The 27,879-nt window shown below is 34.7% G+C and overlaps 1 protein-coding gene and 2 long non-coding RNA genes across 3 annotated transcripts; 2 read left to right on the top strand and 1 right to left on the bottom strand.

The window, feature by feature from the left end:
* Positions 1-5,521: 5,521 nt before the first annotated feature.
* On the bottom strand, positions 5,522-6,355 carry LOC136799150 (uncharacterized). Its single transcript, XR_010845476.1, has 3 exons — positions 6,182-6,355; positions 5,803-5,864; positions 5,522-5,661 (listed from the first exon to the last, which is right to left on the bottom strand). It is a non-coding gene; the product is annotated as an uncharacterized lncRNA (long non-coding RNA).
* An 18,149-nt stretch (positions 6,356-24,504) lies between these two features.
* LOC136799014 (uncharacterized) lies at positions 24,505-25,275 on the top strand. Its single transcript, XR_010845471.1, has 3 exons — positions 24,505-24,666; positions 24,830-24,926; positions 25,128-25,275. It is a non-coding gene; the product is annotated as an uncharacterized lncRNA (long non-coding RNA).
* A 418-nt stretch (positions 25,276-25,693) lies between these two features.
* On the top strand, positions 25,694-26,971 carry LOC136799016 (uncharacterized). The gene is made up of 4 exons (XM_067055695.1): positions 25,694-25,735; positions 25,994-26,100; positions 26,309-26,614; positions 26,741-26,971. The coding sequence occupies exons 2-4, from the start codon at positions 26,063-26,065 to the stop codon at positions 26,853-26,855; spliced, it is 459 nt and encodes a 152-aa protein (XP_066911796.1). The 5' UTR covers positions 25,694-25,735; positions 25,994-26,062; the 3' UTR covers positions 26,856-26,971.
* Positions 26,972-27,879: the final 908 nt, after the last annotated feature.

Below are 27,879 nucleotides of genomic sequence, written 5' to 3' on the forward strand. Positions count from 1 at the left end.
TCAAAGAACGTCAAAGAGTACGGACTGACTCGAGTCAAATGAGAGCCATTACCCAGAGTCGTATTTTGTCAAACTAAGGGTAAGACAGGATAAACAAACAATAATTTTCCCTGAGTTTTTGAGCAAGATTGGGCTTATGAAAAATAAAGTGCACAGAGGGCATACTGGAAAAGGACACTAAGTATGCCTATATGTCTGCCTAGAGCTATCCGTATTAGAAAAGTACAGATATATAGGACAAAAATGAGAGCATACATCACATACAAATGGCAACATTCTTTGTCATTTTATATTTTTTAAGGATCAAAATAGATACTACACAAATAACATAAGAATGATAATGGTAAAAATATAAAAAAATATATTCCGTAAATATCCTTCAAAAATATATGAAATATACAGAACCCTAGTTACTGCTAAAAATTCCAATGTTATTATTGCCTTAACTATTCATATTTAACACGAAGGGCATCTCGAAAACAGTAGAAGTCGACGAAAGAGAGGAGAAAGACAGGCTCATGATGAAAGATTATTCCAAAAGCAAACTTAAGGACAGAAAATTAGATAGATACACTGTTTAATGCGTCCCATATAGAACATTCACCTTCAGGCTTTACGATTTCAATCAAGCCTATGTGTGCTCCTTTTGAAAACTGTCGAACGTAGGCCCAATTGCAAAATTCATAAGCTGAGTGAATTTCAGTTCACCCCTAGGAGTGAATTTCAGTTCAGCCAAATCAGACCATTTTTGAGGTCTCTAGCCTGTCCCAAAGTATTTAGATATTGGGATAAATGTTCGCGGGGTTTCATCCGCAAAATTAAGTTTTATTTTCGCGCACGCAAACATGACATTTTATTGATTAAAAAAGGTGGTGAAATTTCCGCTTTTGATAAAAGGTTGCATCTTTTGACCGCGAATTCACAAAAAATTCACGGTGATTACTTCCTGTGAAACACGAAACGCCATCCGTTACTGATAAATGTAACTGCATAAATTAAACGAATTTTTTCATGTACTCGGAACTTGCTTTATACGGGACGCACTGCATTATTGTCTGAAGAATATATTCAATTCATGATGTTCATGATGTGATCTTTATGCATTAAACAATAGAGAGAAGAAAAACTTCGAAAACATTTGGTCACCATTATTAGTGGCAGAATATCAGACGCTCTAAGGCATTTTATATTGAAACCGGGAGTTCAATAAAAAGAAACCTTCAAGGGCTACATAAACTACAGCAATATATTGTCAAGCAATATACAAGCAATATATTGGTGAGTGCCGCCAATATATTGTAAAGTGGTAACAATATATTGAAAAGGTGTCAGCAATATATTGCCCGCTATTTTTGTAATATTTTACAATATATGGGGATTGTTTAAAGAAAGAACCCTTAAGTAATTTAATGATTTATTTTGTGTTAGTAAATAATTAAAGAAGTAGAATAAAAGAAGTTTTGATTAATTTTGAAGTGTTGCCCCCTTCTGTATTGACATTTGAAAATATTTTCCGGGGGAATTTGCTTGGAAAACACTGTACGCGGAAATTTTCTTGCCGCTAATAATGGCTACCAAATGTTTTGAATAATATTACGGAAGTGAAAAAGGCTACATCATGAATATCATGAATTGTCAGTCATAGTTAAAACTTCTTCCACGCTATAAAAATCTTTTTCTGTCGTAGATGTCGTAGATGCCAGAGCGTCTGGTTCGGTTATCGTAGATGCCAGAGCGTCTGGTTCGGTTGTCGTAGATGCCAGAGCGTCTGGTTCGGTTGTCGTAGATGTCAGAGCGTCTGGTTCGGTTGTCGCAGATGCCAGAGCGTCTGGTTCGGTTGTCGTAGATGCCAGAGCGTCTGGTTCGGTTGTCGTAGATGCCAGAGCGTCTGGTTCGGTTGTCGTAGATGCCAGAGCATCTGGTTCGGTTGTCGTTGATGGTTGCGTCTTTATCTGTAAAGGATAGGCTAAAAGAGAAAAAGGAAAGATCAGAGAATAAAGGCCTCCACTCTCGCGCGTAATGAGCGAAAACTTTTTTTACAACTGTTTTTGCCTACAGAAAAGATTACGTCATTAAAAGATTTTCGAGCGAAAAAATAAAAAGTTGAAAGAAGTTCAACTTTTTTCAACCGTTACGTCAGATTTGCCCAATGGAATTGCTTCATTTTTCAACATTTTTTAACCAATGACGTTACAAAAACGTCAGAAATGCGTATAATTTTGAAAATCTTTTTGATTAACATATTTCTATCACCATAAAGTTTGGTATTCATGATATGCATGCACCACTGCAATGTCTTCTGACATTACGTCACGAAACCAATAGCTCATTGGTTGGAAGTGACGTAAAATCAGTCAATACGTCACTTTCAACCAATCAGCTATTGGGTGGAACAGAAGACATTGCAATGGTGCATATCATGAATAGAAGGTCTACTGTTAAAACGGCTATGTGCACCAAAAACTAAGTTAGGAAACATTGAAAACACTACGTTCGGGCTATTTTGAAATGTTTTCAATGAACCTCGGGGTTCCAAATCACCCTCAAAAAACCATGTTATTACTAGTACTTATCAAAGAAAAAAATCAGTAAATCACACCCGTGTGAAAACTATTATTAATACAATAATGACCGGTTAGTGAGGGCTGTACTGACTGAGAAAAATTGCATGAGGTCAAGTGACGACCGAGCTTGCGAGGTTGCTGCGTTGACCGAGGGCAATATCTTCAGTACAGACCGAAAAAATTGGGTCAAGCTGGAGTTTCTACAAGGTTTTTGATGATTCAGTTGGTCGTTGAATCTTGAGACAAAGGATTTTATTGCTTTTTCAAAAGAGCGCGTCATCTCTATTATTTCAAATAACCAATTAGTGAAGTATCTTATAAAAACTCCAGCTCATCCCAAAAAATTAGAGAAATGATGTCAACGCATTGTTTATTCTTTTGAAAAAGTGACGTCACAATGAATTTTCCTAACGACGGGCAACTCTGGACAATGTAGGCCCGTCGTCATGCGAAAAGAACCAATTGCATTGCGCAAAAAGTCGTGTAGCCCGCTTCGAAAAAGTAACCGGTTAACAAAATAATATTATTAAGGTATGTGTACACCTTTTTTCCGAATTTTTGTCAAAAAAATTTTTTTCAGTCAAAGTGGAAGAAAAGTTACTGGATTTCATTTTGGTAAAATCGCGATCTTAAAATCTTTTTTTGATCCAGAGTTATAACCATTTAAATTTCAAAACAAAGTTCGTCTTATGATGGATTATTTACTCAAATAATTGTATCTTTCGGAAACAACAAAGACAAAAGAGAGAATTCAGCTGATGTTTATTCTCACCTCTATTGAATAGTAATATTTTTGACACATTTCACTGATTACTCAAATTAACAGCAATCATCTCGTTAAAAATTTCAAATTGATGTAGAAAAAAAACGAAATTTTACCACACCATACTACTTTTAACGAAGTTAAAGTCACCCATAGCATTTAGATATCGACTTCATTCTTTTTTTATGAGATTCCCAAAAGATCAAACTTAAAAAGTGTCTTAGGATTTTATTTCTAACCGAGTTGTTTTTCCTCAATTTACAGATAACTGAAAAAATCACATGTAAATTTACTTTTTTATCGATATTTTTACAGAATTTAGGATTTAAAGAGTTAAAGTCAATTCCAAAAAAAATCCCAAGACATTTTTTTAGTTCAATCTATTGGGAACATAGTATCGAAATTATTTTTTCAAAATTCAAAAGCTATGGGTGACTTTAACTTCTTTGAAGTAGGTAAGGTTAAAATTCTTAAGATTTTAATTATATCCTGCCCAGTTTTTTAAATTCAGCTGAACTTTTACCATTAGAAAGAGATATTATTGGCTTTCAGAAAATATATACTTTTGATATATAAAATTTGTTGTTCTAAAGATATGATCAATTAAAGAGAATGTGTCAAGAAAGGTGAACACATACCTTAACACAAGCAATCAATTAGCAATATAGGTTATGAAGCAAAGAATACTTACCGTCCATGAATTGCTCCTCAAAAACGTTCTTGATAGCATCCCCGAACTGGTTGTTGAGGATGCTATTGCCAAACCCTGGTGTTGAAAAGTGACTGAACTGGTAACCGTTTTTAGTTTTCTTTCCAAAGAGTGTTACCGAATGCAGACTATGATGTTGATGCAATGTGTGTGACTGAAACAAAAAGCAATGAATAACGTCAAGGTTAATAATTAAGGGTACAACAGGTACAACCAATCTGTGGAATTTTATGGCTTTTTAAGCGAAGAAACAGAAGAAACAGAAATAACAAGTAATACTTTAATGGACCTACCTATTTATAAAACGAATAATTAGAATTTAATGGAAGTAATGTATAATTTTGGGCATTGCCATTTTACATCATTGTGCGAAAAATCATGAAAATCTGTCGAGTATAAGTTGAAAAAATGAAGGAAACCGTTTTACGCCGGTTTTCGCCTGTTCCGGCGATTTCTAAGGAGTTCCGGATTCAAAGGATGATTTTTTTGGAAATCAAACAATGCTAAGTTTTGGGCATCATCATAAAGAACATTTTTCTGTAAAGAAACAATTAAATAAGTTGAAAAAATGTGACGGAAATGTGAAAAAAACGACGATTTCCGGCACATTTCCGGTTCTACAGACCGGAAAAAATTTTTTTTCGGCAAACGGTTTTCGACACCTTTCGGCAGTACTAATGTGCATCTATGTGCAAAAAATCGCAAAAAACTAATGATAAAATCTCGAGAAAATCTCAAAGAACCGCTTTTTTCGGGATATTTCCGGTTCTACCGGCCGGAAAATTTTTTTTTTCGAAAATCGGGCTCCGTCACATTCGAGGGTTTATAGTAATGCACCTTTGTGCAAAAAATCAGAAAAATTGAATGAGCCAATCTCGAGAAAAGTTGGTAACTAACTAACTAACTAACGAACACGGGTTAATTTATAGGACCTCCACCCCACCGGGGTAGGTCCAAAAAGTGGATTCATTATTCAAGAATTATCAATCAGTTCTAATGACCAAAATGATTCTTCCACCATTAAGCAATTTAAATATTCTTATAAAATAAAAATGCTGCAAAACTATACAGCGTACATATGCAGTCAGTCATAATTTAATTTAACTTCCCAAGGATCATAACCGAACACCCCTGTGTCACAGACCCGGTGGACCCCCCACCCCGGTGGAAAAATAGGCCAAAAAATCGTCCCCGGTGGGAAAAATATCCTACAATTTCAACCCCACTGCGAAATTGCTCTATGATTTTATCCCCATTGAAAACTGAATGTAAAAAATTGCACTCCAAAACAATCCCTACTGGAATTTTCGAGCTGGAAACAATAGATTTTCTATCCCCATTGGCATTTTGATAGAAATTTTCATCCCCACTGAGGGAAAAAGTTCTACCGGGGCACTGAGACAGGGGTGTAACCGATAATGCCTTTAAACAAATCCTCGAATGGAAATTTTAATTATGAAAAAAAAAATTACATTTGTTTCCCAATTATGCCTGACATCGGTGACCTGGGTCATGCCCGCTGGCACGCACTCGATTGGCGGCTTTTTCTTTCGCGTGAACGGGTGGCCATTGGTACAAACCTTTGAATTATTGGATTTAGCAGAAAAACCGCATTCTTTGCACTTCTAAAGTAAAAGAAGAATAATAGTACTATTTTTTAAATAAAAAGAAACATTAAAAATACTTACAAGGTAATACGAAAACAAGTTGAATAAGGAAGTTAAAATGTCTGCTCAATGAATTAAACGAATATTTAATAAACATACTTTCAGTCTCGGTTTAGTGTATAAGTCGACCGGCATCAATTTCTTTACTTTTGCAGGAGGAGCTAATGAAACAAAAAGAAGAAAGGAATATCAATCACAGGGAATCATACAGTAAAAAGATTTCTTTGATACTCCTTAGATGAAAAAATGGACTAGAGGGATTTTTTTTCTCCAAAGTTATCAGTAAATGTATCTTTCTTCCCCTGATACAGCGTATCAAAAAGGTGAAAGAGTGCGAAGAAAAATTTCTTGTCCTCTATATTTTTCTTCTCGTATTCAATCAATTTTTGCGAGCACTCTGTCTCGATGTTGAATATTCCAAACACAATACAGATTGAAGACAGTTTTTACTCCTGAACTATAACGGAATAAAACTTACTGATTTCCAGATGTTGTCATGTTTCAAATAGTGTTTTAGTGTAACCGTGTAACTGTCAGTCTACAGTCATACAAATAGTCACGTAAGTCAGTCATGTTTCGAGTAGCGTCAATCCGTCAATTTAAAACATTGAAATGAATTAAAGGAGGTGAACTTTCATCGTTAATGTCTCAAATAAAACTTATTGAGAATCACTGAAAAAAAAATGTGCGTAGACAAAAGAAGTGAATACTTTCAGAAATTTGAAAAATGGAGATATGAATCGCCTTTTCAACTCATTTTGTTCAAGAGGCTATGAAACACTATGCTTCTTTGAAACCTTTGATTGAGAAATAATTATAACAACGACTTCTTAAGCATTCATAAAATCTTCTTGCCAAAGTATTCTAGAGTGCGCCGAAAAAAGGTAAAAGTTCTTCTTTTTCCTCTCAGACAGATATTTTCTTCCTCAATAATACAATATTACATTGTTTAGGGTAATGGAATAGCCCAATGTCTTTTTATGATCCATTTCATGACGATAAAATTTTTTACTTCGATTTAAGTGAGTTGAATAGTCAGTTCAGTCCAAAAATTTTAGCCTCGTTTTGAGTAAAACTCGTCCCAGACCCTAAAAACCAAAAATTAAAAAAACTGAAATATGAATTCCCATAGACATTCACCCAAAGTACAAGTGTACCAAATTTTAGGAAAATTCGACAATTTTTGAATGTTTTTCTCAATGGCGTTTACAGAAGCGACAGAAGGTACTCAAAATTAAAGATGAAGTGTTTCTTTTGTCATTTCTCTTGTGGGAGTAATAGCTTTCTATTCAAAACATTGTACCTTCTGTAGCTGTCGTTGTTTGAGACAAACAGACATTGTGAGATTCTAGCTCTTGAGCTCTTGAAGTTGAGAATAAACTCCTTTCTTACATCCCTTTTTCAAATTTCTGGTTTAAATGTCACAGAATTTTGAGTCCAGAAAATTTCGCGATTTACGCGAATACATTCCCTACATTCACGAAATCGTGAATATAGGGAATGCACATTAGATGCTTTTACCTTCTAAGGTAAAATACCTAAAGGTATTTTCATTTTTGCATGGGGAATCCAACTTAGCGAGAATCAACTTCCTAAACAAATTTGGCTGATTTGCGAATTTAGATTCCATTACAAAACACTCAACTTCGCAATGATCTGATTCGTTAAATTTTCTGAAAGCAAAAGTTTTTGTAAAGTAAAAGGATTGACAAATTAAGCTCACTGAGCTCATGCCTTACCTGTAGAATCATTTTCATTTATTGGTTGGTTTTCCTTTTCCATTTTCCAGCTTTTTATATATTGTGCTATAAATGATAAAGTAACATTTCAATGGATTTCTAATAAGAAAACCAAACTACATGATTTATTGATCATGGGGGGGGGACACTCATGCAAAATTTGGTAAGGGGATGTGCCACTGGTCAGAGTCCCCTTTTTTAAGCTCTCAATATGTCTGACAGGGTCCCAAAATTGCTTATTTTCAAGATGTGTTCTGACAAGGTGGACTTTTGGTTATTTTAGACAATTTTCAGGGTTGAAAGGAGAAAAATTTTCAATTCTTCGTCTCCTGTCAGCCACTTTTTACCAATTTTCAGCGTGAAAGTGAAAATGGGAAAATTTTTAATTTTTCTTTCCGACAGGGTCCCAATTTTATCAAAAATACATAATCTGACAGGGTCCACTTTTGAAATTCCATCAGCATGCTCGTCAGCGTCATAAAAATTATTAGAAAACAAAGTTTAGATCAAATAGCTTAAAAAGCAGTAAAAAGAAATATTAATGGTAAAAAACTCTCCTCAAAGTGCTAGCTACCCTATTATCTAAAGTAAAAGACACCAAAATCAATAATTCATAGGTCCCACCACTTAAAAAATTCACATATAAAGCTGAATTTCCAATTCTAAAATGGATGTGCAATCACAATAAACCAGACAATTCAATGACTAAATATTACACATACAAAAAGCATTGGTTGAATTGCTTCCTGCCTTGGGAGTTTGAATAACCAAAGCAAAAGATATCTTCTGGGTCAACCTACTTGTAATGGATAGGCCCCAGATAAACCCCTACTAAATAACCTTTTAATATAACCAGATATGACATAAGCATGTACACACCTTTTTCAGAGGTGAAATAGTAAAATAACACCGTAGAACAGCAGGTGGAAAATCCCTGTAAGCATCACCTAAAGCCCCATCTTAACCTATTTCCATCAGCTGTAAGTCGAAAATTTTGAGTTTCCACCTGATTGCTTTAGGCCCAAAAATCCAAAACTTCAGGGTGGAGGCACGCTAATGCAAAAGCCATTCAAAGGTTTGTTGGTATCACCATCTTGAGGCAAGTTTTCTTGGAAAATAAACGAACCTTGTTTTTATTAAATTTCATGTTGTTCCAATTAATAAATCAGCAGACTGTATTTTCTGGTCAAGATGAACATTTTACAAGAATTTTCGTCATTGGATTGGTTGTTAACTATTAACACAAAAACTTGTCATCTCCATTGTTTTGAAAAACCAAGTATATGAGCATCTTATAAAAACTTCTAGACATCTGGTATTTTCCCTAAACAGCCTTAAGTGTATTTTAAATTGCCTTTAACCTATGTTTAGTTGGATAGTGCAATTTCATAGTTATTAAAAAACTTCTCTTGACGGAAATGTGAAAAAGGCACCACATCCTAAATCTGTCAAACTCAAATGTTTTAACAGGGGGGGGGTCAAGTAGTTCGTACAAGACAGATATACCCAATAACTGATAGCCAAGGTTCTAAGCTAATAATATTTAAAAGATGTATACTATTAATTAGCTTAGTTGCAAACAAACTTGGTAAAAGCATGCTCGCCTTTGCTGAAGACTTTTCTTATTCCCAAAATAATGAAAGCGTTTCTGTTATCCAAAACCAAAATAACTACATCTACATTATTCCCAAGAGCAATAAAAAATGACAAGCTTTTTTTTGGAATATCAACACTTTTGAGGTTTTTTTCTCAATTGGAAGAGAAAGATTTACATATAAATTTCCAGAATAGATTAATTGAAATTTTGAGGGGTTAGCAACGATCGAGTTATGCTTAAACCAACCAATAACTATATGTATTTCAAAGAAGATTTAAATTAACTGCAATCAAAGACTTAGTTTAGGTATAAACTTATTTCTTTTTTTATGATTTTTGTTGGCGAAAAAATGTTGTTGAATTTTTTTTTAAAGGGCCGAAAACTTCATTTGAGTAGATCTGAGTCAACTGATCCTATAAGCTCTTCAACTTAACAAAAACAACAGATAATCCTTAAAATTCATGACATAACTATTCGAAAACATTATCTTAAAAAATCTCAATAATCCAAGAAGATAATGAGTTATAAATCATAAAACTATATTATCTGTTACATCAAATTATGAATATTAGAAAAAAAATTCACTCTAAAATTTTTTTTTTGACTTCTATACCTTCAGAAACATGACTTCATTATTTTCATGTATCTGCTCTCCCTGCTACAGCCTAGGGTCTCTATCTCTTTAAAAATCTTATCGGCAGTACTCTGACCATATATATTTTTTTGTTTTTTTTGTTTTTGTTTTCATTTTCCATCAAAATTTCGCCAACAAAAATCATAAAAAAAGAAATAAGTTTATACCTAAACTATCAAAGACTTTTGACAAGTCAACAGTTTCTTTCCCCCTTTCTGCGGGGTTTTTTTCCTAAAAATTTTCCCAAAGGGGGGGGGGGGGGGTTGCAGATTTTACAAAGGGTCCAATAGAATAATTTGGTCAATTAAGACAGCTCCCACTTTAAGATTATTTGCAATGGCACTTTGTCAATTTCTAATCATAAGATGGGATGTTGAGTACTATAAACGGTCTTTTCTGAAACTACAAAGTGGATTTGAGAATTGAGGTTCAAAATGAACGTTGAGTTAATTTACAATCAAGCAGTCAAATATTTTAGATACAACAGGGAGTAAGCTTATTGGTCTATAATACAATTAGTGATTAATCAGTGTAAGGCCTTTTTTGAAGCTGGGGATGATGTCAGCAAGCTTATTAAGCTGGTCAGGAAAAGTGTGAAATTTCATGCAATTGTTAAAGCATGATGTTAAAAATGGGGCACAGATATTTGCAGCATCTTATTAATAAACATTAAGTTCAAAATAACCTTGAGTACCTCTCGTTCACCTTGGCAAAATCAAAAACCTTGTCTGAGTCTCAAGGGGAATCTTTTCAGTTTCATTAATCCTATTGAAATACAAGTTAAAAATATCAGCAACATGCTCATCAGTTGTATGCAAGATATTATTTTCAAGCAACCTTCCTTCAGCTTTGTAGTAATTTTTGTCTGAAAATTTTGTTTTAATCAGTAGGGAAATGTCTCCTGATTTTCAAAGTGAAAGAGGTTAACGTTTTAAACACAAGCAACGTATTCAGAATAATAGAGATAATTATTTTTACAACTCACACTTTTTTTATCGCATTAAATTGACATCTTGACATTTTAGTCATCTTGTTAGATGTTTTGTTTTGAGCGAGAGTTCTTGCAATATAGTTTATTGTTCAACTTGGGGAGGGAATGTTTGTAAACATAGAATTTTTTTATAGCAGTTATTTGGCGGTCGGAGTTAGGCAGGGGGGTCGGAGTTAGGCAGGGCTGTCGGATTTAGGACCATTAACGGTATAATTTCATCATGTTTCAGCATTTGCGTAAGTTTTAATCATCGATCGTTATGAGATATTGGTCTTGGTTGAGCCACTTTCTGATGGGGTGGCCAGCTGGCTTTAAACTCCAGCTGAAAGTATGTAAAATATATAAAAAGATGACCTTGGAAGTTTGGTAAAATGACTGCTGTGTTTTGGCGCCGTCCCATATATAAGGACCCTGCCGACGCACCGGACTTAACGAACACCGGACACGCGAAAGTCCGGTGTAAAATGAGAATTTTTTTACCACCAGAAATCTCTACACCGGACTTAAGGAAGTCAGATGTCGAAGAAGGATATTTTTTCACCAGATGACAATCAAAACACCGGACATGACCAGTCGTCTGGTGGGTCCGGTGTTTCTTAATTTTTTGTTTCATAAATGTCCAGCGTCCAAAATTCCCTGTATGCAACACCGGACTGACGCTAGACTTATTGCGTTCGGTGTAGCGAAAGGATACTTTTTGCCATATGGACAAATAGGACTTTTTTCAAAGAGGATGTCCTGTTGAATAATTATGTAGTCCAGCCATAAAAACAATGATAGAGCCATGCATAGTTACTGCATCATGCATATTGTAATAATTATGCATGGTTTTATCATCATTGTTTTTCTGCTGGACAACATAATTATTCAACAGGGTGGCCTCTGTGAAAAAAGGTCTATATAGACAGTATCATAAAGAATGTAATCTAATCGCAACACTGATTTCCCTATCCTAGAATCAGTTGAATAATAATCCTTCCTTTAAATTTTAATATATATATGTCACATTTTTTATATCAGCGCCAAATTTAATACACTTATTAAAAGGCAGCAAGGTTTAACATATCCATGCAGCCATGGAATGAATATACCTTCAATGCCACAGATATCTTGGAATAATGGGCAAAATATAGCAACACTGTCAATATAATAGCAAAAAAGTAGAGCCAATATCCATCCAATAATTTGCCAGAATTTGTGCTTCTTGGCTGTTGCTGTTGCGTTGGGTTGGGAGTGGTTAGCAATAGTTTTCGCCCATCTCACCAGACAGGTGTACCTAACAAAGCCAACTTTTCACATACCCTAGAATAGCCTTCTGCTCTGGATTTGCCAATTTAATTCAACTTTGTGCTTGGTATGTCCCCATCCATCCATTCTACCAAAGCCAGATGCAGACAGACCTACTCTTTTAGATCTGCCTCGTTTTGAATTTTGATGGTATAGCCTATAGTGCATTGACTTCATGTATTTCATGAAAATCTAGCTTCCGAGTTTACATGAAATACATGAACATCGGCCCTTAATGAGAATACATGTATTTCATGAAAATATCGGGTTGATTTTGTGTTGCTACATTGTATCAACACCATTTTTGGCATCTGCAAAATTTACAAAATTTTTATTTATGATCATCCTATCTTTGAAGAGGCCTGGAAAACCTGAGTTACAAAAACCCAAAGCTATTACAGTTGCGACGTCAAAATTATTTCAAAATGTCAAAAAGTTAATTTTGCTTGTCAATCTAGCTGGAATTCTTTTTTCAGGTTTTAATTTTCGAGTTTAACTTGAAAATAAATTTTATAATTCGAATTTTGAGTTACGTAACTCAAAACTTTGATACATTACTTTAACTTTCAAGTTATCTTTAGACAAAAACCAAATCGGCAAAAAATTCTAAAATTCGTAGTATAAGGAAAAATATTTCTAGCAAGCAACATTTTAGTTGATTACAAAAGAAAATATACACCAGTTTTCTTTTGAATCTAAAGCGGAAATTATAGAAGTACAGCTTCAAAAAATCGAATTTACATTTCAAGACATAACGATGGTTTTAAACAATATTAATCAAAAAAAATCTAAGCATTTATTTCAACAGCTATAATACATTATATGATTTCTTCAAAGAACACCAAACCCTGTTCGAATTATATAACTCGAAAACAAAATTTAGAAAAAAATAATTCAATTTACATAGCAATAATCACCTTATGACGTTATAATTTGAAACTTATAACGTCACATTTTGTTGTAACTCAGGTTTCCAGGCCTCACCTTGGACCATATTTAAGTTTAGTTCACTTTTTAGTTTCAACCCTAATATTGTTTGCCTGGCTCCCTTAACAAAGATGAACATGAGGTCAAATTTTTTGCTATCTGCCAGAGTTTCCATTCTAGAAATTGTTTACTGGCCAGGTACTTGTGGAAAGTTAAAATTGATGATTGAAATGTAAACCTTGCCTCTCTGTATTACATGTTTTTTTTATAAGCAAGTGTACGCCCCTTGGTCAGGCTCGTGTATGCTTAAGTTCTTAAAGCATCCAGGCATAGCTCATGCTTATTATATGCTTATGAATCATGCTTATGATTCACCCTAAGCCAAGTTTTTAGTGAAATTTCAGAAATTTTGTAAAAATTTGTTCAGATTTTGGGAGCAGTGGAATGTAGCTATTATTATTATACAGAATAGGGTTTCAGGCCCGTTCAGGTCTTCTCTAAACCGATCTTGTTTTACAAAATATCTTTTTAAATATAGTCCTCCTTGAGGACTTCCTCGCACTCTCCATTTGTAATCGCTCTGCGACATTGTTCGATTTCTCTCGTTTGCTTTACTTCTCCATTCTTTTACTTGGTCTCTTTCCATTATTGTTAAATCGTCTGTGATGCTCATGTTGGCGTACTTATCGTACTGCTTCAATTCTCTTAAGTTTCTCATAAATTTGTATTTTACATGCCTGTCATTAAATACAACTTTGATTGGTCGTGTACAATTGATTCTTTACCAATACAGGAGACGTAAGTTGGCTCTGTGTTTATTTTAACGTTGTTTAAGAGTTCTTTACGAAATCATTGTCATTTCTATTACCATTCTCTTCCACTCCATGGATGATGATGTTAGCTTCTCTTGATTGCTTTCTCTGTTCTTCCATTTGTTTTTCGACCTTTTCGCTGCAATGTATTTGTTTCATGCTAGATACATTTAACTTGTCACCGGTTTTCGTGATTTCAGCAAAACTTTTCTTTGAATTTGTTTTCGTTTTGTTATCTATAGGTTTCGCATTCATTGTATCTTCCATTTTAGTTGTCAGTTTAGTTTCCAGCGTGAAAAATTGAGCTTGAATTGTATCGGCAACATAATAGGAACTAACGTAACTTTAACATATCCCTGACATCTAGCTTGTAATTCTTTAACTGCAACATTCAACTTCCTTTCATTCTCGTTTTTCACCTTGATAATATTTTCGCACGCTTCATTTTCTTTACGGCTGTGTGTGCAGCTTTTGATTTTCTCTGATTGGTCCAAGATTTTTCGATGTATCTCTTGATCGATGGAACAGCAATTTATGCATTGGTATTTTCGATAGCCTTTATTCAGGAACATTTGTATTTGTTAAGATGGTAGTCCTGTGCATGCATAATGCAGTGTTCGTTGACATTTATGACATTCTAATCTCATTTTGTCGTCATCTTTCATGTAGTTTTGTTCTGTACATATCGATTTGCAACATTTTCGATTTCATCCTGTTTCATCTGCTAGGCGATACCGTTTTTTGTTGAAATTTGGTCATTTTTTTCATGTTTTTGTATTTTATTAAAAATTCTCCATTTTTTAAAAAACAAAGAGCGCTATGTAGCCGTGGAATGTCTTTTTTACTTGACCTCTACCAAACCTTTTTAAACAGATAAAAAATGACAACTTGAAAAATATTCCAGGCTGACATTATATGCTTATGTTATGCTTAGGAATTCTGCAAATCTGAACCTTTATATGCTTATAAACATTATGCTTATTAAAAAAACATGTATTGAAAATGTACCATTAGTTTCCCGCCTTACACAAAATTGATTTGTTCACTTAATTGTGAGAAAACTTTTAAGGTATCTATTTTTAACTCTTCTTAAAGAAATTCAACCTAATAAGAAGAGAGAACAGCAACAAAAGCAAAAACAAGCTGGTAAGTTATACCAACACTTAACCAACGCCTTTCAATAATGTCTGGAAATTACCTTTACTCTGGTAACCACATAAGCAGCTGAGAGTTAGGTCCATTTTGACGTGAAGCATGACCACCTCTACATTTGATTTCAATACTTGAACAGCCTCTTTCCTCTTTCTTTCAAGTTTGTTGTACAGAGATTTGTCGGAAATTGGAATCTTTGGCTAAAAAGACTTGAAGTTCCCTTGATTTAGATCTAGGAGGAGGATTATTATTGTTATTGTTCTTGTCCAGCGATCTTAGTGGAGTGGCGTTGTTTTAGTTGACTATCGTGAATTTGTTCTCTTGGAGTTGAGAAATTGGCCTACTGATTAACAGACTCTTTCCACTCTCAGTAGAAGGTTTTTTGGCCTTGACAATGATTGACTAGATAAGGCGAAATCAAGGTCACTGTGAATTTGTAGAGGGTATCTTTGACCCTGCATCGTTAGAGAAAAATTTTATCAGAACCAACAATTGAAGTATGTATAGTAAATTGAAGACATAAAATAAATGGTAAGGGTGTGAACGGATCTCCAAGAATGACTCTGGTTACGATGTGTGTGGATACTATACATATACTATACTTATCTTTAATTGATTGTCTGGATTGCATTGACTGTTACCATCAAAATCATGTAGGCTTCCAAAATCAAAAATATTTTATAACAGATGATTGAATCAAATACCTTTTGAAGGCAACAAAGACAAGAATTGCCTCCTGATTATGGTTCTTGATCTCTTTGATTAATCTTTGGCGAGTTAGGAGATGAGGTGACAGTGATTGGTTTTCACAAAATCCATTTTCGTTTGGTCTTAATACTTTCTCAATGGCAGGGAGAATACACTTTAGGATCAGACGACTGAAGATTTTCAAAGTGGTTTGAGCAAGACAGATTCTTCTGTAATTGTCATTTTTAATTGGGTGTCCTTTTTTCTGCACGGGTGCTGATTTCAAGAGACCCTATTCGCTTGGCTTGTTATCATTGTAGGTTGCTTTGCAGAAGTCAAGAAGGTGCTGTTGGAGCTCTTCAGTTTTCCAAAACTCTTCTGGTAGAAAATCAGTTCCAAGCCTTTCTTCATTTGGTCAAAGGCGTTTTATATTTCTTCAATTGACGAATTCACCTTTTCGAATTTTGTTAAGCTTGTTGAAAATTTTTACAATATCATTTTCACCAATTACCACTGGGATTTCAAGTTGCTTTTCTGAGTGGTTTTTCCATATTTTAAGCCTATTTTCACAGCGATAAAGTTTTGGGCTGATTATTTTTTCCTGAAATTTCTTTAAATAAGTTCCAAACGTTACAATTGTCAATTGTTACAATGATTTACTTTCAAAGAATTTCACAGACTCAGACTTTTGGTTACAGTGTCACTGTCAGAAGTTCAAGAAATCTGAAAGTAGATTTAATGCTTTGTTTGCCACTTTGAGAAATTCAGAATAATTATGTAAATCAAATCAAGGTAGGGCATTGAAGTCAGTGAGAATTTTGGACCCAATAAGTGGGTCAAAGGTATCATCACTACAAAGAGCTTGCCAGTTTAGGTGTTTTGAAAGGGTTGTTTTCAGTTTGCTCAAGCTTAACTTGTTCAATGTAGAGACAATTTATTTGTCACTCTCGACAGGGTTTGATGAAGATAATGCTTGGCAGTTGTAAATGCTGTTGTACCAACATTTCCCTAGCAGAGGTTGCCATATTGCGATTGGCAACTCCAAAGCTTCAATTTTCGAAAGTTAATGTTACCTATGATTAGGTTGTTTTGTAGGGCTTAATAATGAAGGTGATTTGAATCTGCCATGGAATGACAATCTGCCCTCAAGTCTTTCGTTTGAATCCCAGAGAGCTAACAGCATACAATGTTGGGGAATTGTTACGGTGACCAAGTCGAGTTTTTTATAAAAGCCATAATTATCGTGTCTCGAAAAATTGATTAGCTAGGGGGTCATGTCTTCCTTGACAATTGATTCGAACCCTTTCTTGGGGATTGTGTAACTGGAACCACCATGTCTGGTCTTTAGTGGAGCTTAATTTTCTCCCCTCCCACTTTGAATTCCCAAGGTGTATTTTGAGAAGACAAAAGGAAACTTTCCTGCCATTTTGGCCAACTTTGTCTCAATCTCCAATTGATATAGTAAATATTGATTAACTGGGCGGAATAGCTGTGGAATCTATGGGCTATTTGTATGTTAGTAAATGTATTTGAACACCTTAAGTTTTAGAGCATCCACATCTGATTCAGTCTCTTATACACTTACCAAATACCTGAAAGGTATATTTATTTTTACTCGCAACTTGGCTTTTTGCAGACAGATTTTAACTGTATCTGAAAACACCTGGTATAAATACATTATTTTATATCATATTTTGATTTTTCAGAACATCAAACAGCATGTAAACAATCAGGTTAGTTTCCTTTTATAAGTCCATAAACCATACCATTTTCAGTTTGTATGCTTCAATGGCCATCTTTTAAGTCTAGTTTTAAAACGAAAACCTTAGTGTGTAGCCAATGAGGTCAGGAAGTAATATGGGCCATTTCCATACCAATCATTTAACGGGGAATAATAGACAGATTTCAAAGAGCAACCCCAATTTCGTAATTTTTTCATGGTTTTGATAACCAAAAATTTACGTCACCATAAAATACCTAAAAAGGGTCCTAAAACTTCTTTAATCAACTGCAGGATTTTCCTAGTGGTTCTAGGTATCTATATATCAAATCCAAGTCACATTATTTTAGAAACCTAATTTTATTCGACTTAAGGGGACTAATTGGTCCCTTTAAAACTTTTTTTAGAATCAGCTAATAGGAAGCCAAGAAGGAAGAAGAGAAAAAGGATCGCCATGCCTTCTGGCCCTTCAAGTATGTGTAGTAATATAGAGTTTGAAAAGCCTGACTACAATGCAATTGAATGAATATTAAGTATCAATTCCAAACCTTAACTTTTTGTATTAAGTTTTGTTCAGATTGCTTTGGTGATTCTAGAATTTTGATTTTCTCAATCTTGGATAAAATTAATGGGGACATTTTTTCCTTTTTGAAATTTGACCTTAAAGCAGCAGTTCTTTGCATCATTCGTTGTCAGCCAAAGTCGGTTTCAAAAAATTGTGATCGGTCCTAAAAAGATTCAGACTTTGGAAGACTCCCAAACTAAGTACTCTTATATAAAGTAATTCATAATATCTTTTTACAGAGAAACAACGGTTAGCTACGTTTACATCATGTTCATTGACAGCACAGCAAAAAACGAAAACAAATTTGATACAACGTCAGAAAAAAACAGGTAATTATATATTCATATTAAAGTAGTAATTGTTAACTAAAACCTGAACCTCCAATAAAATGGTTCAACAGAACACTATAAATTGCCAAAAGGCTTAGATTTTCCCACTTTTTGGACCTACCCCGGTGGAGGTCCTATAAATTAACCTATGTTTGTTGGCCCGTCCGTTCGTTCGTCTGTTCGTCTGTTACCAACTTTTCTCAGGATTGAATCATAGGAATCTTTTGATTTTTGATATAAAGGTGCAAAATGGTAATGGCCAAAATGTGACGGAGCCCAATTTTCGAGAAAAAAAAATTTTGGGGCAAATTTGGGCCAAAAAACGGCTAAAAAACGGGTTGACTGATTGAATTTTGACTATATAGACGTTGCGGACGTGTTGCAGATTTTGGCAAAATTTGAATTTTGATTATTGATTTTGGTTTTTAAATTTTGGTTTTTGATTTTGGATTTTGACTTTTTTTTCTAAACAAAATGAGTGAAGAGACAAGTTTTGAGGAAGAAATCAGACAAACTGAAGCCTTCATTGCAACAAAGCCAATTAACAACACCCAAATGAATCAAATGACACTCAAAAATCGTTACGAGACACTTTTTGTTGAAGAAAGCGATAATGAGAACTTTATTACATCCGAACAAAATGAAAACATCACATTACGAAAGTCTCGAAACAAAAATGAAAATAGAAACAAAAACACTGACAACAGCAATAACAACAGAAAGACTGTCGCGGTTGTTGGTGACTCAATGATTAAGTATATCAAAGGTTTTAAGCTTTCAAACAAAAATAAGAAGGTAGTTGTAAAGACATTTCCTGGTGCAAGAGTGGATTGTATGAAGCATTATATTAGGCCAACTCTCGATAAAAAGCCTGATACTATGATCATACACTGTGGAACAAACGATCTACAAACGAAAAAACCAGACGAGATTACCGAAAATATTGTTATGTTGGCAAAAATGGTGAGTGAAGAGAGCGAAAATACAAGTGTCATAGTATCTGAAATTGTTCCAAGGGGAGATGCATTGAATAGAAATGTAGATAAACTAAATGAAACTCTACAGAAACGTTGTAATGAGTGCAACATTGGTTTCATCGATAACAGCAATATTGACCCCGTAAGACACCTCAACAACAGCAAACTACACCTAAACATACATGGAACAAATGAACTTCAAAAGAACCTACAAGAATTTATCGATTGTTGACATGAACAGCATGAACCAAATAGACCAATAAACCTCGATGGTGAGACAATTCCTCTAAACCCTCTGAACCCTCTGGAAAATTTAAAAATGATAGTGGCATCTGTTTACGTAAACATAAACTCCTTAAGATACAAAATTAAAGACGTTAAAGCTACAATTCTTCCATTCGTAGACATCTTGTGTGTTGCTGAGACAAAGCTTGACTCCTCTTTTACCGAATCTCAATTCTTTGTTAAGGGGTTTAAAAAGCCAATAAGACTCGATTTTTCCAAGAAGAGTGGAGGTCTTCTGCTTTATGCAAAAAAGATCTACCACTCCGTCAGCTAAACGATAACCTACTCTCACCGGGAATCGAATGTCTGACATTAGAACTAAATTTGAGAAAAACAAAATGGCTTATCCTCTCGATATATCAAAATCCAAGTCTACAAAAACTTAAGCCTTTTCTTGAGGAGTTGACTAAAGTTCTCGACCACTATGGTGCCTTGTATGAAAATATTTTGATTTTTGGCGATTTTAATGAAGAGATATCAGAAAAAAATATGTCTAATTTTCTGGATACTTTTTCATTAAAATCTCTAATAAAAAAACCAACATGCTTTACTGTGAATAAAGATTGGAAATTTATTAGTATATCATGAAAATGCTATGTGGTGGTCAAGCTTTTTTTGGAAAATCACCCCCAACAACAACAAATGCAACATGACCATGGCATAAAACATGAACATAACAATACACATATGATAATAAAATACCCAAGAAATAATCCATGAGACAAAAAATATGTCGTTTAAATATAACTGGAACTAAATAGAACCAAATGAAAACTTTCTTTGCCAAAATGACAAATTTTTAAAGCGACAAAACCTAGGCTGAGATGTCGAACCGACCAACATCAATTTTGTAATCTTTTCCCCCTGATATCCCGATTTCCCGATTTTGTTAGAAAGCGTTGAAACATAGTAGACTTAGACTTTTTATGAAAACACTCAACAAGATGAATAGACAAATTAAAAAACACTAAATACATACCAATTATTGTATATTTTGGTTACGTCCAAAAATTTGAGTGAGTCACAGAATTGGTGATGATAAAGAATGAAAAAGATGAAAATGAAAAAGAGCGCCTTTTTTCAAAAAACCTTTTTTTCGGACCTCAAGGACAGAGTTTACCCGAGTCATTCGGGTAAAGATTATTAAAGATGGGGCGTAATACCCGAGTTAATGAGGTATAACCCAATTTACCCGAGAAAAATTGTCACGTGACTTTCGAAAGCCAATCACGTACATAATTTTAAAGATAAAAAGGTGCAGAAGCGCGGGAAAAAGATTAGTCTTTTATAAAAAATAATGGAGGTGCTTCGTGTTGGCGATATTTACTACTGCGCGGACTGTTTGCAACAGTTTAAAAAGAAATTCAATGCCCAGCGGCACTTTAATGATATTCATAAGTCATTACCTTCGAGGGTTGAAGAAGAAGTGGAACCCATTCTTGGTGGTGAAGCTATAGAGGTTGATGAACTTGATAATGGTGGTATTGATTATGATGATGAGCTGGAAACCGTTTCAGAAAATGATATTGACCAGCTTTTACTAAATACCTTACGTGTTACGCTACGTCAAATGGCCAACACCAACAGCAATGAATCAGATGACGATTTGGATGAAAGTGATGATGATATTGATGAAAATGGGCTTTCAATTGAAGATGATTGGGTGTTTCCTGGATCAAAGATTTCTATTAAAGAGCATGCATCAAGTGTTCTTGGTAATCAATTAATTAATTAAAAATCCCATTTCTCAACGGTGCCTATGTCGCTGAAGTTTAACTCTCAATATTCTTTGAGCTTAGTTACTTTTAGCCGATAATTCGAGAGGGAGTTAATATAAATTTCTCGGCCAGCACTTTTCAAAATCCTCTCGTTATTATAATATGCTTCTTTCCCGGGGGGGGGGGGGGGGTACTTAGACAAATAGAGGGTACGGTATGTGCCACCCTTAAGGGTACCTTTTTTGGACTTCCAAAGTCCCGCTAATAGTCGGAAAAATCAGAAAATCAAATTTCAGTCCCACTAAGGCGGGTCGGAAAATTAGGAAAATTTCAACTTTTTACCCCCTGGAAAGATAGAATTTGGTCGAAATTGGTCAAACTCGCCCCTAGTAGGGGGAATTTTGTTCGATTTTTTGGAATCGCTCGATTGTTTTGTTAGAAGCACTTGTTATACATTTTTGGTAAGCTAAGGGGTAGGGGAATCGAAATTACGATGTTTCCAATTTTTTTTTCGGACACTTTGGTGTGATTTTCGGACAAATATGACGGTCTCAGGCAAAAATCATAGGGTTGAAAATTAATGAAAATTTTAGCTCGAGAAAACGGAAACCTGTTGCATATTTTTGGAAAGCTCTCAAAAAATTAAAATTAGAGATATATTGCAAGTATAGGTGATTTCTGTACCTAACTCGAGATATTAACCCTTGAAAACCGTGTTTTTCAGCCAGAAACAGCTAGAGCTATTTTGTCCAGTTTTTGCGCTTTTTGAAGCTCAATATCTCGAGTTAGGTACTGAAATCACCTATACTTGCAATATATCTCTAATCCTAATTTTTTGAGAGCTTTCCAAAAATATACAACAGGTCTCCGTTTTCTCGAGCTAAAATTTTCATTAAATTTTAAACCTATGATTTTTGCCTGAGACCGTCATATTTGTCCGAAAATCACACCAAAATGTCCGAAAAAAAATTGGAAACATCGTAATTTCGATTCCCTTACCCCTTAGCTTTCCAAAAATGTATAACAAGTGCTTTGACCAAAACATTCGAGCGATTTTACAAAATGCCCTCTACTACCCGCTAAGGGTCGTAAAATCCTCAAAAATGTTCTTTGTTTTCTCCTTTTCAGTCCCGGTAAGGGTCCAAAGTTCGAAAGTCGGGCGGCACCCCCCCCCCTTTAAAGCTATACATAATTCAGTAAAAACCGTGGGAAGGGTTAAGCGTCACACAAAATATGTTTTGCACTTACCTTAACTCACCAGAGATCCCTGAGATGTACTGAACATTTTTATATCTCCTGTTTTTTTACTTGTGTAGGATATAGTGTGCGCCATCGTATTTCAGATGAGGCATTGACAGATTTGTTAAAGTTGTTGGAATTACATATGCCGGAGGAAAGTAAAGCGTTATTGACTATTAAGGTATGATAAATTCTTTCTGAGCTTTGAACTATCTACAGCTCAATTGCAATTGCAAATTGTTTCAGCTTAAAATGTAAATTTATTTTCGCAAATTACTTGAATAAAACTATTATTTTTAGCAAATGGAACAGAGAAGAGACAAATCAATTGACGATGAAAGTTTTAAATTTGTAGAGTATTGTGAAAGATGTCACATTATTTGGCCTGAACATGTCATAATTTGCAACACCCATGGTTGTGATGGGTAATTTTTCATTCTCATTTTCATCTTCTTAAGATACTGTCTTTATAGCTACAGTCGGTAATTTTCCGCCTTCGAGCGCGACATTTTTTAGATATTTCCTCCCATTTTGACTGAAGACCGTAAGCGTTGTTGGATTGGACTAAAAACTGGGTACGAGTTTGATTTAGCTCCGTTTTTTATCTATAAAAACTATATTCTCATTTGAAATCGAAAATGTATTTGCCACATTCGTTTTTTGCATTCTATTACAGTAAAAGATATATCGGTGATCAGAAAAACAAGAGGAAAAAGTGCTACTTTACAACATGCTCAATCGAAGATCAGATTAAAAAAATTATCAAAAGTATGTAGTGAATTATATGCAATTTTTAGTAAAGCAAATTGCCCCTAAATTTCTGTATAAATATCTAGCGCAAAAAGCTTTCTGATCTCGAGGTAAGATTAATGTCTATTTTTGCTTTGAAAATTATCCAGGAGAAGGTGTATGGAATAAATTGTGCAATACATTTGAAAAGCGATCCAAACTTGAAGAACCATCTCATATTTGTGACATAATTGATGGTAAAAAATACCGTGAATTATGCAGGATGGGTGGGTTTCTCTTTCAAAATCACAACCTCACTTTGACTTTGACTTCCTACTGATGGAGCAGTTATCCACAAGTCGTCAAAGATTGATATCTGGCCCCTGTATGCCGTAATCAACGAACTTCCGCCAAGTCAGAGGTTCAAAATAGAAAACGTCGTTATCTGGGGAGTTTGGCAGGGGAAGGGGAAACCGCCAACAATGACGTTCCTTGAACCTTTTGCCAAAGAAATGAAACATCTTTACTCGACTGGTAAGATTTCACTAGTATCAAGGATCTTTTGAATCGAAATCTTTTTAGAATATACAAGTGACCGTGTAGAATCTTTTGATATACATCCTGAAATCGCTTGCCATCAAATAAAGTTCAAGCAACTTAAAATTGACCGTATCACCAATTGATTCGTTCCACATTTTTTTCTAAATCCAGGTTTGGCTGCGGTCTTCTGTACCAGCACTCATATTTTCTATTTTTCTGAATCTATTACAAGGGTTGACAACACAAGCCAATGATGAAGAGATTAATATTAAAATTGCTGCTGTCGCTGGATCCCTCGACCTACCTGCTAAATCGGAATTCCTATGCATGATTGGACATAATGGAGCTTATGGCTGCAAGGATTGTTATCTTAAAGGTATTTTTGACTAGAGAATTCATACGTATCCACTGGCCTCATTTTATCTATTTTTCTTCATAAGTAATTAAATTTAGATCAAATTAGCATTTTAATTACATCCTTTTCTGTATTATACTCTATTATGCTTTTGTACCATAGGCAAAATATCTTGACACCTAATACTTGATGTTTTCTTTTAAAAGGAGACCACGTTCCAAACAAAAAGGGATATTCACATTATTATCCTTTTGATGAATCGACTCTGGAGCGAAAAGACGAAGATTTCTTATCAGATGCACGTAAAGCTATTGAAACTGGGAGACCGGTAGGATAATAATTTAGCTTTCAATATTTCTGACTTATAAAGAAAAAGTATCGTGTTAAGTTGACAAATTTCAGATATTTAGCAATATACTTTGGATGCCTTTGTAAATTGAATTGATTTTAAAAGTTCTTCCAATTCTTTTATTTTGTCTTAGGTCAACGGTATCAAAGGTGCTTCGTTTCTAATGACTTTACCAATATTTAGCGTCAGAAGTGGTATTGTTATCGATTATATGCACGGAATATTACTTGGGATTGGGCGAACACTTTTAAACTTATGGTTCGAAGTTACAGATCACAAGAATTATTTTAAAGATAATAAGTTATACCCGGCATATTTCATAGGTCACGATGTAAGTATCACATTTCTTATACCTTTTCCAACCTTCTTCCTTATAAAGAATTATTGTATGATGTGTTTTTTTTCGAAATGTTCTTTGATATTATATACATATAGAATCTTCTCATATTTTGGCATTCTATTAGAAAAATGAATTTTGCTTATTCTAATCTAAGATTGACGAAGTTGACAAAAGACTATTGAAAATGCAACCACCGGACTGTATTAGCAGAAGACCACGTCAAATTTCTGGTAATATTGGACACTTGAAAGGTGATATAATCTTTACAGAAAAATCTTAGCTTAATCGAAAACAAATTTTAATCCACGTTTCAATTTGAGCTTTCATCTTTGAAATTCAACTTTTAATGCCCATATTAAAACTAAAACGTACCAAACTAAGGGGGGGGGGGGTTGGGTAATCTATGAATGTGATTGATGACTATCATGAAATAACTACATTTCCCCTTACAGCAAATGAACTTCGTTCCTGGATACTGTACTATGCTCTACCATGTCTGAAAGATATTTTGCCACACGACTACTGGAACCACTTTTCGTTATTATCAGAAGCGCTTCATATCATACTTAGTGATTCTATTTCGCACAACGATCTCAATGATGCAAGAACTTATTTTTCTTTGTTCTACAAAGATTTCTCTGCATTATATCGTAAGTACATGTACACATTTTACTCAAGTTAAGTGTCCCATAGTATTAACTTCTCCCGGGTCAACGCGTAAGGGGAATTGATATAAGGGTGTGGGTCGTCTATCAAGGTATTTTGACCTGGCATCACAATCGGCACAGGTTAGAAATTGTGGTCAAAATTGTTCTCCAACTGCTGTTCGCTACTCCATAACGATATGTATAAGCATAAGTTTTTGTTGTATTTTTTTTTTCATTTGTCTTATCCAGAATTTAATCTCGGCAAATGTGGGTTAAACGTTCACAACCACTGTCACCTTTGTGACTATGTTGAATGGTGGGGTCCAGCTTGGTGTTGGTCTTGCTTTGTATTTGAAAATTTAAATGGTGAAGTATTGAAGAGAGTCCACGGAACAAAAAATGCTACTCTTCAGGTAATCAAAGACTTAAACGGGACTTAAATGCATTTTTTTTGTTTTTTTTTTTTACTTTGCATCGTCTTATCTGTTTTGACTTTGAGAAGCAAACACGTCAAAAATAAAGCTTCTCATTTTGAAAAGTTGTAATTGTAATTGTAATTTAACTTAATTTTCAACCGTTACGTTAGATCGGACAAAAACATTTATTTTTACGATAATGTATTCCAATAAAACGAAGCTATCAAAGAAATACAGTGAATTCTTCTCATCTAGATTTTAACAAGATTTGCAGCAATCAAAGAGGTCCGAGAAAAGTTGTTGTCTGGAAAAACACGGCCCATAATGAAGAATTTTTTGCACTCTTTGTCATTTAAAGAAAAGTAAGTGTCCTTGCACTGTTGATATTTTCATTGATATAGGGTAATAGGATGTTTTTCTATCATTTTTACGTCAGAGACATATTTACAAAACATACTGTATTTATAAAAGTATTCCAGTGTACGTATTCTATAAACATAAAACAAAGGGGGCCCCAACAAACAACATAAACAACCTGAAGTGACGCTGAAAACCTTTTTCGCATTTTAGTAAGAGAGATTGGGAAAGTATCAAAGATGACGTTTCAGTGAGTGGAAAACTTTCAAAAGATACTTACTCCTGTTATCGAAAAGGAACGCTACTTGTAAAGGGAAGAAGATATAAACGTTCAACAAAAGCCATCAACAGCGTTGTCCTTGTTTCATTAAATTCAACGTCTTTTGTTTTCCAAATCGATTATTTCACCGTCGAGCAGAAATGCGTATATTTTCATGGGATTCAGATCAAAACAAAAATGGACTCAATTGCTCCTGGGATTATTCGTTCTTCTAAAATGGCTGTCGTTGAGGAAGAGTGGTGAGTGTTTTAAAAAAATTAAAAGAGATTATTATGATTTTTGAATTTCTTTTCCAGGTTAACTTAAACTTAAGGAGACCTACAGCCCGTAACGTTGAACTTGAATTCTTCTGCTTCATATTTTAGCTCTGATGTTAAGAAAGTTGATGCAGAATTTATCAAAGAAAAGCTACTAATGATTGACGGTAACGAAGACTTCAAATGTATTTCCCGACTACCTAATCACTTTGAATCAGATTAAAACAACGATCAAACAATGCCATCCAATCAAGCTTGATTATAAAATTTTATTCATGTAGTTATATCTCATATTTGTATGTTGCCGTTAATCTATCTATGCGAAATAAAATAAACTACTTTTCTGAAAAACGCAAGTTTTCTTCATTCTTTTCTGTGCCCAGGCGACATAAACAAATATTTTCAGCCGTGAGTGAGAGTGGTAGGAAGTGGTAGCCAGAAATCAAATACCTTAAGTATTATCTTATATTCTCATGACAGGTTGTTAAACTCCAATGCTAAAGCTCTGAAGGAACGAGCAAATTTCCCATCGGTCTATGATGTGCCGCACACTTGGTTGGGCTCAAATGGCCGTTTTGCACTCTTGTGTGCTTAATTGTAAGGGGGTCATTTTTCAATTTGTGGAAAAAGATCTTCCCACTTTATAATGAGCCCCCCTCCCATTTCATGACCTTTATGATACGAACCTTCATTTTCCTAGGGATTTTTGAGCCCCCCCCAATTTTGTTGAATTTTATCTGGAGTACCCAACCCCTCTGCTTATTCCATCCCCCATAGTTAAGCACATAAGAATAAGCATGAAAGTGTTATTTGGATGGACCTGAAAGTCAACAAAAACGAAGGCTAGGGTTCCGGCTTTTCCCGGTGGGAATTCCTTGACGCTGTAGTCTGGCGAAATTCCGTAATCCAAACAAATTTTCCCGACCTTTCAGATAATTAGCAGGTGGGAATAAGATTTCAAGGTTTCTACCTGTATGACCTATCCAATATTGAATGCTAGATAATATGAACTCCATAAACTTAAAATGCTATTTGATAACACCGCCCAAACGCCCGACCGCCCACCGCGGCGTTTTCGCAAGTTTGATGATACAGGGAAACCCGAGTTTCTTAGTTTATCGGGTCGTATCGGGTTTACCTTACCTACCCGAATTTCCCTTTTACTCGGGTTTCCAAACTAATTCAGGTTACCTGACATACTCGAAAAATACTGGAAATCTGAAAATAGATCATTCTTCCGAAATTCG

This window comes from Clytia hemisphaerica, unplaced genomic scaffold, assembly GCF_902728285.1.
Source record: "Clytia hemisphaerica strain Z4C2 unplaced genomic scaffold, Clytia hemisphaerica genome assembly, whole genome shotgun sequence".
In the NCBI taxonomy this organism is placed as follows: domain Eukaryota; kingdom Metazoa; phylum Cnidaria; class Hydrozoa; order Leptothecata; family Clytiidae; genus Clytia; species Clytia hemisphaerica.

Bases quoted from the DNA above. Each gene is read 5' to 3' on its own strand.
- LOC136799016 (XM_067055695.1), top strand. From the start codon at position 26,063: ATGAAGAATTTTTTGCACTCTTTGTCATTTAAAGAAAA. The intron at 26,101-26,308 runs GTAAGTGTCCTT...TTCGCATTTTAG, and splicing joins TCTTTGTCATTTAAAGAAAA to TAAGAGAGATTGGGAAAGTA. The intron at 26,615-26,740 runs GTGAGTGTTTTA...TTCATATTTTAG, and splicing joins GCTGTCGTTGAGGAAGAGTG to CTCTGATGTTAAGAAAGTTG.